The sequence below is a fragment of the Marmota flaviventris genome, chromosome 1 (assembly GCF_047511675.1).
Source record: "Marmota flaviventris isolate mMarFla1 chromosome 1, mMarFla1.hap1, whole genome shotgun sequence".
Taxonomy (NCBI): Eukaryota; Metazoa; Chordata; class Mammalia; order Rodentia; family Sciuridae; genus Marmota; species Marmota flaviventris.
The window spans coordinates 200,679,731-200,696,573 of record NC_092498.1 but is presented as its reverse complement, the minus strand read 5'-3'; the positions used below and the strand labels follow the sequence as shown (position 1 = coordinate 200,696,573).

General features: G+C 33.9%; 1 protein-coding gene across 6 annotated transcripts in view; it reads right to left on the bottom strand.

The window, feature by feature from the left end:
- Snrk (SNF related kinase) overlaps positions 1–16,843 on the bottom strand; it is a 47,843-nt gene that overhangs the window by 27,703 nt on the left and 3,297 nt on the right. For 3 of the 6 annotated variants that reach the window (XM_027932100.2, XM_027932098.2, XM_027932097.2), the window contains 2 exons: positions 7,624–7,685; positions 3,153–3,847 (listed from right to left, as the gene is read on the bottom strand). In XM_027932100.2, the coding sequence (XP_027787901.1) occupies positions 3,153–3,741 (589 nt within the window). In that variant the 5' untranslated portion in view covers positions 3,742–3,847; positions 7,624–7,685. The remainder of the gene's footprint in view (positions 1–3,152; positions 3,848–7,623; positions 7,686–16,843) is intronic. The other 3 variants (XM_071600315.1, XM_071600306.1, XM_071600301.1) reach the window with 1 other exon arrangement.

Here is a 16,843-nt window from a genome sequence, read left to right as displayed (position 1 = left end):
TACAGGCAATTTAAAACATGTAATGCTGAATTAATGAAATGCCAAAAATAAAACGTCAAAAGTAAAATTACTAAAGGAAAGTAAGAGCAAATTACAGTTTTGTTGAGTAGGAGAAATAATGTGGATGTTAATTAACTACGCACATTAAGGGTGAACAATACCTAAACAAAGAAAACAGACTGTAAACCATTTTGCAAACCACTGGGGAAAGGATAAAGAAAACTGAATAATTAAACAAAATATGGTAAAGGTAAAATATCATAAGGCAAATGAAAAAACACAAAATAAAGACACAAAACAAAGCTACATAATTTAAGATTTAAACATAAAACAATGATAGGGTACAGTTAGACTAGCATCAAATAAGCAGTTCCATATTGTCAAAAGGTATACAGCTCTTCAAGTAAAATAAAATAAAACCTTCTAAATCAGGCATGGTGACATACACCTGTAATCCCAGTAACTTGGGAGACTGAGGCAGGAAGATCCCAACTTTGAGGCCAGTCTTGGACAACTTAGCGAGACCCTGTCTCAAAAGATAGAAAAAGGCACGGGATATAGCTCAGTAGTAAAGGATCCCTGAATTCAATCCTCAGTACTGCCAAAACAAATACAAAAATAAAATCCTTCATATATCTTATTAGCTTGAAAATAACATGTATAAAACAAAAACATAATACAGAATTCTCAGATCAGAGTAAGAGATTAACTTAATTGTGAAAATAACAGATCAGAACAAAATATATTAGGATGTAAAGCAGCAAATTAAATAATGAACAATATTAGTTATGTACAAAAATTCTGAATACACCAAAAGTACAAATAGTTTCATCACACAGGGACTAGTCATCATAGTAAAAATTACTATTTATTAAGCCACAAAGAAAATCCAAAATATTTCCCAAAGGAGAAACCAACTTGGTCTATTTACTAATTTCAATGTTCTAAAAGTATATGCCAAAAACCAAAGAGCTAAAAGAAAAAATAAACCTATCCCCTTTGACTTAAAAAGAAATCTTTCTAAATAACTTTTAGGTTAAACAAGAAACCAAACAATAAAGATGAATTGGTAATGAACAGTGACAACACAATGAAAACCCTAGAGTGTCAACAGACTATGGGGCAGGACAACGTAAATGCATTTATTAGAAATCAAGACACTAAAGAAATAAGCTCAAGTCCAGAAAATAAAAAGGGAAAAAGGAAACTCAAAGATTCTAGAAAGAATTAATACAGAAAGAAAAATAAACCAAAAAATGTAGTTTTATAAGTAAAATCAAATATGATTCTTTGAAAAAGAAAATAGACACTTTCTGAGTTAAGTCTCAATGCTGAAAACTAGTAATACCACCAAACACTTATTAAACTGAACTAGGGTTTTTTATTTAGCAATATCTGGCAATTTAATATGACAGATTTTAATTTTTACCCATGCTCATTTTACTACAAATTTTTGAAAAATCCCCAATTTTGGCAAAACAAACTTAACAGTATATTAAAAGAAAAATAAAAAAGAGTATATTAAAAGAAAAATATCCATTTGTTCATATTTTTATTTTAATCATACTGTTACACAAAGTGAATTGAAATAAATGCAAATAATGAAAATGAAAAGTACCTATAAGCTCTACCAATTCTACTTCACCAACACAAAGTAACCATTCATTAGATTAGGAAATATCCTCCCAAATAATTTTGTTTTACTCTTTCATAACCTTTTAAAAATTATGCAATATTTAATAATCATGGAAAAAAAGAGAACATTACAATGAACTCCTATGTACCAAACCACCCAACCTAGAAAATAATCACCACCAATGCAGCTGAAACCCTATAAACATGCCTGCCTCTTAGAAGGCACCTATCATTCTCTCATGCATTCTTCAGCTTACTGTATGTGCATGCACCCCTAAATAATATATACTATGTATTTTAAACTTTTATATAAATGCTATATTATACATTCTCTTCATCATGTTGCTTTTTCCCCTAAACATTATGCTTGTGAAATCCAGTCGTACTGACATACATTTCATAAATTTTCATCAATGAATAGAATTCAATATGGATACTGAACAATTTATTCCTGTTGATGTGTATGCAACAATACTGTTTTAAGCATCCTTTGAAAATCTCTGTGTAAGATCTTCTTGGTGCACTCACAGAAGTGGAATTTCTGTGTCACAGATGTGATATCTTTCTTTACTTGATATTGCCAAATTGTCTTTTAAATTATACAAGAGTTCCTGATGTTCTGTAATCTTATCAACACTTAGTTTTGTCTGACTTCAGTTTTTCTCAATGTGTAAAGTATGAAATAGTATCTTATTATGGCTTTAATTTGCCTTTCCCTGTACTAATGAGGTGGAAGGTCTTTTCCTGTTCAGACATTTGTGTTTCCTCTCCTACAAATTCCTGGCTTCGCTTTCTGATTAGAATGTCTCCACTAATCAAAATTTCTGGCTTAAATATTCTAATGAAAGACTTCAATGAAGCCTGATTATCTGTAGAAGAAAGAAACCATTCATTAACCCTTTCTTTCACAGAACACAATAGTCTAACATGAAAATCAATGTCTTGATATACATAGTATTCATCAGCACTCTTCAGTGTTAAATGCAACTTTGTCATTAATCTCTAATCCACATTTCAAATTATCAGACTACAAGTGGAAAACTCCTATTTATGAAGTTTGACATCACGTGCATGTAACACTAGGACATATTTTTCCAAGGCTCAACTAAAACAAAGCTGACCTTCAGATCTACAAATCCTTAAAAATTAAAAACAATTTCCTACATAACCTTCAAAACAGATATGGTCCCAAAGGGAAAAAGTGGATACAACCCAAAAAGCAATAAATACTTCTACCCCAAGTAAGTAACTCCTGACAAATGAGTGCATATAAAAACATTGGGAGTAAAGGGAGAGCATCGTTAGGAATACCAAGAGCTACTAATATTTCAAGAAACTGACACACAGATTGCCTGAAATAAACTAAATGCCACTTTCAGGATATCCGGCATTCATGAAACCCAATTTCTTAAGTAAGATGTGTTTAACAGAAAATCCTCTTAGAAATTATTCTTAGATAAACAAAAATCAATTTGAAAAAAATCCAAGTGGGTGAATACTGGACAAAGGTGACCTACCTACTGCAGGTGCATCATACTCATCACCGAGCAGAATTTCTGGAGCAGAATATGCAAGAGATCCACAGCTTGTAGTGAGCTTCTTCCCTGGTTGAAATTTGTTGCTGAAACCAAAGTCTGTCAACTTTACAAGACCTTGTTTTTCAAAGAAGACTACATTCTCTGGTTTTAAGTCTCTGTGAACCACATGGAGTTTATGGCAATATGATATAGCATGAACTATCTGAGCAAAGTACTTCTTGGCCAAGTCTTCATTAAGACCCTCCTCATGCTTCATTATGTAATCAAACATATCTCCTCCGTCTCCAAGTTCTAGAATAAGATATAATTTGGTCTGGGTGTCAATAACTTCATAAAGACGAACAATGTTAGGATGCTGCACTAGTTTCATACATCTCACTTCCTGGAAAAGATGACCAGTGGCTAGAGTGTCCAGTTTTGTCTTATCAATAACTTTTACTGCCACCTTTTCACCTGTAAAGACATGCCTGGCAAGCTTAACCACTGCAAAATGACCTCGACCCAAGGTTTTGTCCAGATCATATAATCCAGCAATCTTTCCATCATATCCTCGTTTGAATCCTGCCATGCTGGTCCAACAGGAGGAAAAATATTTACACTATTTGAAATAGATCTTCTCATATAAGAATATCTGCTGAAAATAAGGAATTCATTTTCAATGTTGCCACGGACATCTACAAAATAAGAGGAGAAACAAAATTAAGTATCTGTAAATTTTCTTTTCTTTCCTTTTAAGAGAAGCTTAAAGTAAGTAAATAAGTTGAAACAAAATGTACCAGGGTCATTTATAAGAACCTGTTTCTACATTTAGAGTTTATATCATAAAGTAAAAGTTGAGAATTTAAATACTATATTAGATTTTGCAAACTGAAAAAAAATAGTTTATTAGAAGAAATTTTTTGGTGATGTCAGAAATAAACTGTCAGGTTTGACAAGTTATGTTTAAAAAAACAATAATTTTTCCAAAAATAGTTTCACTTAATGTCTTTAAAAACATGGCAAGAGTTAACAAGAATGGGAAAATTCAAAGAATAAACATTTGAACAGAAACTCCATAACTTTTTCATCTTAACCCAAAAAAGCAATATTTTAAGTGCAAAAAGTGCCACTGTGAAGTCTTCTTTAACTCTCCTAGAGAGAATTACCTTCTGCCCTCTGCATCTCCAAACTGCCTTGGGATACCTCCATCCTATGTAGTCTGTAGGTATTTGTACACACCATTTTTCCATTCAGATTGGAAGGTTCCTTCTATTCTAAGCTCTTCCACTTTCCCCCCAATAACCTAGAATAGTGCTTATATATAGCAGGCACTAAAAACTGTTTTATCAAATTTTGAATGTTAACTTTTTCCCAAAATGTTTACAAGGCAATTGTTTGTTCTTTTGTCACTAGTGCCTAGGCTAACACCTGGCACACAACACTTGCTAACTGATTACTGCTTACTCTTGCTACTCACTCTTTCGTCCATTTTTATTATGGTTTTCCGACTCTCAAAAATAAACTTCCTTGGCCTGCTTATATTTAAAAAGTAAATAAGCATGGATTCTTATAGACCATTTAAATTAAAAAGACCATTTGGTCTTAAAGACCAAGTTTTCAATCTTTAAACTGTAAACCCCAAACACAGAAATAAGTTCTTACAAATGTTCCTGACTCAGAAAAACAAATGTCTAAAATTATGCAAATTAAGATGTCACTTTAAATATCACAGGCTGAACTCACATTTTTATTTTTCTGACTAACATCTAATAGAAATGAATACCAAAATCCATTGAGGAATACAGCAACCTTCCAAGACTAGCTTTGTTTGCTATGAGTGTATATCCATCCATTCAGTAAAGTCTTTTCTAATTCTCTCAGTAAAAGGTTTCCAATGTTTAGCTGCACAGTATTAAGAGAAGTATTTAATAGTATTTAATCCATTTAGGTAAAAATATTCCAAACAACTAGATTTTACATATAATAAAGCAGTTTTTAAAAAAAAAAAAAAGAATCAACACTAGTAATATACTCCTTAAAATTTCAGTTTTATTTCAAAGAACAGAAGAAAAGCCAACATTTTTTGAAATCCTACTATAGGTATTTGTGCAAAATAAATCAGACTAGAGTATGTCTGTGGTTCCTGACAATCCTGAGAGATAACAGTCTCATTTTTATACCAAGGAAACATATTCTGTTCTAGGTAATAAGTGACTTAAGTGAAGCACTGAAAATAGGATTCAATCCTAACTCATTTTAAAGCCCATACTCTTTTTTTAAAATTTGTTTTAATTAGTTACACATGACAGTAAAATGATCTTGACATATCATACATTTGAATCAGATGGGATATAATTTCTCATTTTTTGGAGTGTACAGGTTGCAGAATCACATTGGTCATGCAGTCATGTATATACACACAGCAATAATAACGTTTATTTTATTCTGTTGTCCTTCCATTCCTCCCTTCCCCTGCCATCACTTCTCTCTACTTCTTTTTTTTTCCCCTAACATCGTCATACATGTATTCTGTATAACAATGAGAATCTCCTTCCATCTTCCATGCAATTCCCCTTCTCTCTCCCTTTCCCTCCCACCTCTCTTCCCTATCTAGAGCAGAGGTAATCTTCTCATGCTCTTCCTCCCTACCCCTTTTTGAGTCACCCCCCCTTATATCAGTGAAGACATTAGGCATTTGTTTTTTTGGTTGGCTAACTTCACTTAGCATAATCTGCTCTAATGCTATCCATTTCCCTGCAAATGCCATGATCTTGTTATTTTTTAGTGCTGAGTAATATTCCATTGTGTATAAATGCCACATTTTTCTTATCCATTCAGCCCATACTCTTTATAATCATTTGTCTACCTTAATCAATGCTACATTTGGGATATCTTACAGAGTTAAAATATCAACCATAGGGCTGGGGTCCAGTGGCTCAGTGGTAGAGCACTTGCCTAGCATGTGTGAGGCCCTGGATTTGATCCATCAGCACCACATAAATAAAATAAAGGTATTGTGTCCATCTACAACTAAAAAAATATTAAAAAAAAATAAACCATAAAAATGTTATAAAGTTATTCTCACAGTCTTATCACTTCAGAAATGATAAAAATCTCATATTTGGGGCCATCTCAAGAAATGTATAGATTATAAGCTTAAAAAGTCAACAGTAATATGCTTACTAACATGTTTTATATATTTTAGGAATTATTACAATAAGGAGCACTACTATTCCCTGAATGAGTACTATGCTAGTCATATACTGAATGCTTTACATAATTCCTCTTTCAATCCTACCTCAACAAATAGAGAATATCAGCCCCATTTTGAGGCACAAAAATATTAAGTAACTTGGCGTAGGCAGGGTCAGGATGTAAAAAAGCTGGAGCCAACCCCAGGGCTATCTAACACCAGTCAGTGCTTTTAAACACTGCTATGCTGTTTCTGCAAGCAGATTTCAGTACCAAATCTAAATTATTAATCCTATATTAAGATTTTTTTTAAAATAAGAAACCAGTACGATGATAGCCAATTTCTTCTATACGCCATACTATCTTTGTAATATGAGCTAATAATATTAATGACAAGATTAACAAGAAAATCCAAATTGGAAGATTTTGTTGTTTGGACAACAGCTCCCAAAAAGAAATTCAGTTTAATTTAATTTTAAAAATAAAAAACTGTTAGCTAATTCCAGAGAATAGGAAACTATCTTTAAATGTTTAATTTAAATTAATTATAAGGGCAGTAATTATTCTTAAAATCCTAAGAGTCTATCTATGTTTCTATTGCTCAAGTTTGCAAATGCAACTTAGGCTTTCAAAATAGACTCTTTCAGCTCTCCCCAGTTATATAATCTTTGTTATCTTCATCTATCATATTAATTTACATTTGCTCCTGAAAAGTGGCATAAAAATCAGATTTGATAAATGAATCTGTTTTTTAATTAAATCTGTTTTTACAAAAATAATACATTTTTTAAAAAGGGTTTTGTTCAAGTCCCAAGACAACCAGAGATAATCACTAAATCACTATTAACACCTTAACATTTCTCTTCCCAGTATGTGCCAATGGGACAAAATGAAATAACTTTTACTAGAAAGCTCACAGAAAATAATCTAATAGGTCTCTTTGATTAATTACTTTATCAAAGAATTAACTTTTAGTACAAGTGCTCACTTTTAAAGAGTACGAAACTACAATTCCAACTGTATATCTAAAAACAGGATATTATGATTAACTTAAGGTTGGGAGGAAAAATATCCTTATTAATGAATATCTTTTAAAATACTAGTGCACTATCTAATCCTACTATCAAGTGCATTTTGAGTTACGATAAGAAATAATTCAATCTTTTTTTTCTCTCTGAGGATCTCACAGTGCCTGAAAGTCATTCTGAACACCAATGCTGAATGTTAAGATATGGCCTATGTAAAGTAAAGGTGAATTTGTATCAGTTCCAAGACATACCCTGAAAACTGCACACTGAATAATCCTTGTTATCACTGTGTTTTGTTAGTTGCTTCTTTCTCCTAGAAGAAAATACAGAAAAACATTTCTAGTTTAGTTCTATTTAACTGTGCTTAAAGTCAAAATATAAACCATAAGACCAGATTCTATATAAACATGTAAAAATGGCAAAATTTGTTTTTAGTGATCCAGTCTCCTACTATTATCTTTCTATCTTCTATGACTTACAATTCCTTTAGCAAATCTTTAGTAAATAGGAATTTCAAGGTGAAGAGATACAAAGAAATTTTTCTAAATAGACGGGTTAAAAAATTATTCCACTGGAAGGAAGAACTAATCATAATGAATAACAGTATTATCTGCTATTTTCTAAATGCCTACTGGGTGACAAACCCTGAATCTGCATTCTGCTGCATTTTCACTGTGAGCCTGCAAGGTATAGGCCAATCAGGCTCAATTTGTCAGTTAAGTAGCAGTCTCAGGTTCCAATTCTGTTCAGCCTGGCTTCCAAGCCTAACCCACCTCCAGGAGCCCCTGTGGGTTCATGAAATACCCACAAAAGGAGCCATAGAGAGCACCTTTACAAAATACTCCTCTGTAAAGGCAAACAAAAATCAATTCTGATGATTGATTTCTGGGTATCTGTGAACCCAAAAAGCATAATAAAGAGACTTGCCATACGATAGTAAAATTAAACTATCACTATGAATGTGAGCAGATGACTTATATCAAGTTTATGGTACAGTAAGGTAATGTTAACTAAGGTAGCCTTGCAGGCATTTCCACAACCTTGAATATCACACAAACAACTGAAAGGCTTAAACATTCACATTCACATCTTACACTAAAGGTGAGCAGTGTCCAGGTAATCATTAAGCCCAAGTTCACATGCATTTGGGGGAAAAGGAATGCAAGGGAATAGGAAAAAGTAGGCAGGAAAGGTGAAAGAAGGAAAGGTAGGTGACCTCTGGATGTGAAAACAAATCTGCTACTGCAAAGGAGAGAATGAGGACAGAGAGTTATGCAGCATAAATAAAGCCAACAAAGCCAACACAAAGATCCACATCTAGAGATGGGCAAACCCTGGGATGCAAGCCTGCTCCAAGTCAGGTATGATGATAGCACCTCCCATTATGCCTACCTGCTTCTCTCTTCAAAATCCCTGTTTCACCCAGTCTCCATGGCAAGACAATGTACTAGTCCAGTGGCGGAGCACTGGTTCTGAAAGTCAATAACTAGATTTGAATCTCAGTTCAATCACATGCCACAGGACCTCAATAGTTACCCAACCTATCTATATGGTCAGTTTCCTCACTAGAAAATGCTAGTTATAAGAAAACAACACCCCATAGACTGTGGTCAGGATTAAGTGAGTTAATACAGGTAGAATGCTTAAAATAATGCCCAGCATAGAGTAAGCCTTCAGTAAGTACAATTCACACCCATGCCCACTGTTAAAATGATGGCACTTCCATTTCCCAAGAACTAATTCTTCAGTTGTTCACCCAATTTCAAAAAACGAATTCACTGAACTAGTATTTCTTTTGCTGTCATAAAAATTCCATCCAAATTTGCAAAATATATCAAATTTAAATTGGGTGTTACAAGATTTTAAGGTAAAGAAAATAATGCCTTTAGCTGAGCATCAAAGTCTGATGATTTTTCAATAAAACATCCCAACCCCCCCCAAGTATCTACTTTTAAGATATTAAGATAATTTTCTATCAAATTTACCCTTTAAAAAAGGATTAAGTGTTCCTTTACTTTTTTCCCATCACAGTGATATATTTAAAAAACTTGGAAAGCACAAAAATTAAAGCAAAAAATAAAAAGATATCCATAGTGCTAGCACTGAAAATTGGCACTACTGATATTTTTTGGGGGGTCAATATCGAAATATTTATATATGGCAACTTTTGTTTTATAAATGCATGATCATTATATCATATATCTTGCTTTTTTCATGTAACATATTTTACTTTGGTTTAATATTTTTGTTTCAATTATGAATTAAGTATCTGTTTTGTTTAGGAAAAAAATACAACTAGAATATGCAAATTAGCGAAAAGGGGATTTAAGAAATATCATCCATTATCCCATCACCTTTGATAACATCTGTTAACATTCTGCTACACAGTCTTTCTTTTCTATGTATAATATAGGCCCAGACACAATTTCCTTTTTTATAAAATAAGATAGTACATGGAGCAAGGGAGGTGATGTCAGGGACAGAGAAAGGTTTTTTGCACTTTTATAAATATTTCTCTCCAAAAATCGACCCGGAGGAGTTAGCACAATTCACTTTAGAAAATTTGAGACATGCTGAATAGTGCAAAAGAGAAATTAATTACAGGTGATTTTTTAATCTCATGGATGATGACTTCTTCATCAGGTCTAGGTGTACATCTTTCATTCTTAGGCTTCTTTACAAAGTTAAGATAGTCACGAAATTTGATAGCTACTTTATACATTTTCTCATGTATTAAAATCTTCAGTAATTTTAATGACTATATAGCTAAAAGGACTGCTTTTTAAACAGCAAACACCATTAAATTAGGCCATTCTAAAGCAGCCTTCTTATTCAGCACATGTTCATACATGTATATAACTAGGCTGGACCTAAATGAAACAGGCCAACTTGCCAAGAGTGTTTATAATATGGAAATTCATGTTTGAGAAACAAGTACTGGTATGTGTTGCAAGAATCTATTGATGTTCTCCCAGCTAAGAGAGGAGAAGCAACTGCAGGGTGTGGGTGTGGCTGGAGAAGAGGAAGGAAGTGTGGGTGGCCGTACACACGTTTTGCAAGCTGCCGAAAACAGTTGTAGAACCAGCCCCTGTTAAATGTACTGTCAATTTGTAATCCACTCTGCTATTCTTGTTAAAACTCACTTTTAGCTTTTTGTTGACATCACTACCACTGCAGTTTGGTCTATATATCAAGCAAATGTTTCCTACTCACTCCTCTCCCCCAGTACACATAAGAACAAAACAGTATAATGGCCCAAGATGGCTCTCCCTAGATACCACTTTGGACCAACCCACTGCATGAGAAAGTGTAAGAATTTAAAATAAAACAGCTGTATGCAAGTGTAAGGCTACTTATATAGGCTCTCTACATTTTGTTTGGAATATTATAATATTTTCCCCCAAAACCAGTCCATCAATATCCAGTCTCTGAAGGCAGTGACTGGGTTGCTGATGCAGATCAATCCTTGAAGTGCTGGTTTAAGTAATCCTTATTTCCTCTAAGTGAAACAAGCTACAGTTTCAGAATATATCAATGAATCTGAATGTACTCAAGAGTCAGGCAAATCATTTATTAGCTGATATAGAGTAGTTCTTAGTATTTGTAGAGGGAAAGGGGCTAACATCCAAGCCATAAAACTTGGATCAGCAACACAGATAATTTGAGATAATAAGCTCAAATTCCTAAACAGAACATGCCTCTTGTTAAAGTGATAAAAAAACTAAGTGTGTTCACCATTTCTACCTATCAGTAATGGTGACATCCTGGCATAAGGTATAATAAAGAATGACTTAAACAAAAGCTGGTGTGTAGAAATTACTCCAAAATAAATCAAACCAAACCACCATTACCCATTATTCCCAGAAAAACAGAATGTAAACTGGAAGCTGTGGAAAAATTTTAAATGTTTATAATCTAAATCTCTTTTTCCAAAGCATGGTCAAAACTCATTTTAACTCTCTATCTCCCCCAACTCCTCCAATTTGGGATGGAGATAACCGTTAAAAATCAATCAATAAATAAAAGGTAAAAAATAATGATGGAAGAGGGAAGGGAAAAAAAAACTCCTTAAATACTGGCTGACTTTGACTAAAAAGAGAATCATTTGGAAATTTTCTTAAACTGGTGGAGTCAGAAGTTAAGTTTCTGAAAAAAAACTTGCCAAGATGAATTTTAAGAGCCTTAAAAATTGTTCATGTCCTCAATTAATATTACTACAGGTTTATCATCCCTAATCTGAAATTCTCCAAAATCTGAAACTTCTTGAGTGGCAAAGTATTGTAGAACATTCCATTCCATAAACCTTTTGTGACAAAAAATAATTAATATGTGTATAAGATGTATATGAAACAAATGAGTTTCATGTTTAGATTGGGGTGTCACCCCTACAATGTCTCATTATGTATATGCAAATATCTTAAAATCTAAAGAAGAAACAAACTCCAAATCCAAACATTTCTGGTCCCAAGCATTTCAGATAAGGGATATTCAACATGTACTAAATTTGTTTCTTAAAGATGCAGATAAATACTTATATTCAATAATGTTCAGTGATGTTTAAATATGCTCCCCAAGTCAGAAATAACCTAAAAGTCTATAATACAGAAATAGTTAAATAATCATAGTATATTCGACATTAGTACAATGCTAGTACATTTAAGACTATTTACTCTGGGGAAATTCTTACAACATAATGTAAATAAAAAACTTTATATACTAAATTTCATAGCATATGATCTCATTTTTCAAAAAGCATATAATTTGTATGAATGTATATTTTAAAATCTAAAATATTAAGTAAGATTACAGAGTTTTTCCTCTATGGTAAATGGTAACAGCTCACCATTTACCCTCAGTGAATATGTGCTGCTTTTATAATCCAAAAGAAACAGAGGCTATTAAAATTTTTACTTTCTATAATTATTCATTTACTTTTATATTAAGAAATAAACCAATTTCTCTCAAAATACTTTCTAATACATATTTATGTAATCTTAATAAACAAAACATATTTGATGAAATATTCTGCTTCCCCCAAGGGAGAAGGTACATAATTCCTTCAGGCTGAGGAACAGGAATACTGAGTCATTTTCATTAACAAATAATTTGAGCCCTAACTGTGGAGGACACAATGCAGTTCCTGCCCTTTAAAATCTTACAAAAAATGAGTTAAGAAAATAGAATCTACATAAAGAGAGATAAATAATCACACATGTTAGTCTTTGAGGAAAGGAACTAAGGAAGAACAGGATCACCAAAGGCAGGGGTTAGCCCACAGACTAGGGCTCATTCTTCAGTGGGGAATAGCGAAACATCATTACTACAGGTAGGGTAAATAGAGGCAGCCAAGTGGGGAGTACATATGGCTGGTTAGCTCAGGAAAGGGGAACACCAGTGTGAGTAAAGTTAGGATTTTGGGTGGAGGTGAGGTAAATTCTGTAAGATTAAGGAGAAAGCTGATTCTGTAGAAACCCTAATGGCTCACCATTTACCCTCTCAAAACTGATGCAAAACTTGCCATACTAAATAATTCATCACATATCTACCTTTGAATTATAGCTCAGCTTAATCAAAACATCAGAGTTAAAAATGCACAGGCAAAGTTTCTTGTAAAAGAATTATATGAGGTCAAGAGAAGATACCTTTAGGTACCAATATGAAAGCAAAATAGAAATAAGATCATTTAGAGACTTAAACCAATTTAAAAAGTTCATTATTCAGTTCAAAGTTACCTAAATCACCAATTTCTGTTTTTGACTTGTTACAAGTTCTCTCATTATTACCCATATACATTCTATTCTCCTAAAAATCTACTACTAACCTCAATAAGGTTATACAGAAATAAATTTTACAGCATAACTAGTTGATTTTTGTTTCACTCCAAATTTTAAAAATGCTTTTTACTCCCACAATTACTTAACAGAGTGCCAGTATTATTTGAAATATAAGCCTTAAAAAGAGGAAACAATTTAATTAGTAGGAATTTATATACTCACTTTTAAAATTTTTATATCATTTAATTCCTCACAATAAGTGACATAATAGAGGCATCATTTTTCAAATGAGAAAGCAGGGCCAAGGAGGTGAAGGACTCATTCTGCCTCAGTCCTAAACCCTGTAAGAACTATTTAGATTAGACCCCAGACCCCACTAACCTGGGCCTTACATTTTTCTTTCTTGTACAATACAAAGCTTCACTTTTCTTTTTCTACTATGGTTTCTCCTGAGAAACTAAAGCACTATAATAAACCTACTTTGACATTTCTGGTATTCCTCCAATTCTGATATGCCCAGTAAGCTACCTGCCCCAGCAATCAATTCAATAAAGGAAATTCTCCAGTGCCACTAAAGAATCCTCTAGTAAACACCATTAACAAATAATTCAGTTAAAAACTTTTTGAAATGTTTAGAAACTATTTGTTAAGTCAAGGAAGGAAGTTACAGGCAAATAACCATTCAAAAAACAGGCTGGGTAATTATTAGTTATCTAGAAATGGAATGGCATCTTGAAAATAACTTCCTACAATTGTTTGCATACAATTTTGTGGATGGCAAGATATCCCCCTACCCCCAGCCAACACCAACTTAATCAAATAAAAATTTAGGCAGGTTCTATTTTCTTCTTAAAACCTTCAACCTTTCCTAAACTGCAATTTAAGTGCACCAGGCAAATTATATTCTTTCCAGTTGTTTTCTGAAAAAGTATTTTCCTTTACAAGAGGATTAGTAAATACTTATCAGATAGGAAAGCAAGTACAGAATCAATCCCTGAAACTGTACACAGAATATTACAAATATTATAAATTTCTTTAAAAAGTACCATTCATAATGCTTTATGCCAATAAAGTGAATGATGTAAAACAGAAAGCAAAACTTTACCTTAATATTCACTCAGCCTAGCCAGGTGTGGTGGTGCATGCCTGTAATACCAGCAACTTGGGAGGCTGAAGCCAGAGGATTGCTAGTTGGAGACCAGCCTCAACAATTTAGCAAGGCCCTCTCTCAAAATGAAAAATAAAAAAAAAAGGGGGGGGGGGGCTGGGAATATAGCTCAACAATAAAGCATCCCTGGGTTCTGGGCACCAAAAAAAAATTCGCTCAGCCTTTGTTCACTGCTAAATAAAAAGGCTATAAGAAAGGGGATGGGAAGAAGGGAGGGGGAAAGTGCTGGGGAGTGATATTGGCCAAATAATGTTGTTACATATTTATTTATAAACATGTAACAACAAATTCCACTATTATGTACAACTACAATGCACCAATAAAAAAATGTGGGGGAAAAAACAAATTTAGTTCTGACACAATAAAGAAGAAAAAAAAGGGAGGAGATATACAATATCATTCTTAGAAATCCACAAATACTGTACACTCTAGCTTCTAAACCTGTCCATGAATATTTGTTAGTATACTGTCCTAAATCTACAATGAACTTCATATAGATGAGTCATACTGTAAAACTTGCTTTTAAAAATCTAAAACATAAAAGATGACATATACAAATATTTCCCCAGCTATGCAACATAGAGTTAAACACAATAAAATGGGGTGTCAATCATGAAGCACTGGGTTGGATCCTCGGCACCACACAAAAATAAAATAAAGACATTGTGTCTACCTAAAAAACTAAAAAAAAAAACCCATACACAATAAAATGACCTAAGAGGTATGTACACACATACAGGGGAGTGGGAACATGGGAGAAGAAGTACCACACGGTCAGCTTCTCTTTATTATCTTCACTATAAGGTACGTATTAGGAATGATCAAAAGTCATTTTTTCAGTCAACATGCAGAGCAGCATGACAGAACAATGAAGGGTAAAAGTCACTCCACTTATATGAACAAGCATGTCTTTATCTATAAAACAGATAATCACCACCTTCTAGTTACTGTGAAAGCTAAGCAGGACAATACACAGTTAAAAGGTGTGAGTGGGATGAAACTTACAAATGATGCTTTCCCCCAACTTTTTAGAACTGGCCTACCTCCCTGGAATCTCCCAGGAGATTCCAATACTAGAGAGGGGTAGTAAATTTGGTTCCCCACCTTCTTGTTATCAGTACCCTCCCCAATTAGCCCAACATCCCAACTGGATATATACTAGAAAGGTACCGACTCAAGTTCTTTACAACTTCTTACAGGAACAGATATGCAAAAAGAGGTGTCCTTTCTCTAAATATACTTTGGGGAGTTCATAGAAGTATTCCCAAAGAATTATGTTTTCCTTTTTTTCCGCCAGCAGTGCTGGGGATCCAACCCAGGGCTTCACGCCTGCTATGCCAAGTGCTCTAATGCTGAGCTATACTCTCAGCCCCACAAAGAAACTGTTTTGAGTGTTTGAGCCAAGAACTGCAATTGGGACAATAATACATGCGGATCATAGGAAACAAGGTCAGACTGGAAGATAAGGGCCAAATATCCAAACAGCTTTGTATTCCATATAAATGACCAATTTATTTGTCTCAGATGTGGCTAGCCATCACCCATGTTTTAGGGTCCTGCTTAAAGTTCACCATCTTGATCATTCCCATGCCCTCCCCACCTTCCTGCACACACCAGTTCTCTATACCCACCCACAGCACATTATGTCCTATACCATTATTATCACAACTATGAGAACATATAATTATTTGTGATCAATAATCTGCATATCCTACTAGACTAACTGAGAAGTTCAGTCCATGTAAGGACCAAGTCCATTTTATTCAGCTCTGTATCCCAGGGCCTGCCAAGTGTAACATCTACCTAAAATATATGTATACATTCTGTTAAATGAACAAATGAATGCTAGCATAAGCCGCCAAAGAATCCTGAACAGGAGAATGGCAGTTTAACAAATCACTTTGGCAGCAAAAATGAAGATCAGACTGGAAGGGTAAGACTAAAGCTGGGAGACAAGTAAGGAGACTACTGGAAGTGTCTCCAGGTAAATAATTACTTAAAGGCTTAAAAATAAGGGCAGTCACTATCCAGGTGATGATAAGAATGTTGTGGAAAAGATTTGTTTCAGAGGCAGAATCCAAGAACTTGGTGCACAGGAATAAGGCAAATATACAATGACTCTAAAGGAGAGTGACCCACAGTACCATTCTCTCAGACTGAGAATACAGAATGGGAACACTTCCTGAACATCTAGCAGAGTGGAAGATTTGCTTCTAGCTCTAAAATTCTGTGACTGAAAAACAATTTAAATCCAACCTGCCTGTATTAAAGTAGGCATAGTCTCTATTAACAGGCTCATAAGAGCAACAAATTAAAGCTTCAATTTTAAAGTTTCATCATCAAGACATTTTCCGGGTGCACAGATGGTACTGGGCATTACTCCAGTCTGGGGATATACAGGTCTAGGAAGTGGTCTTTGGTCTTCAAACAGCTGCCAGTCTTTTGAGTTTGAGAATGATAACTGCATGCCAACAACTGAGAAATTCAGACCCAATGAGGCCGTGATTTGACCACAGCCACATCGGGTGA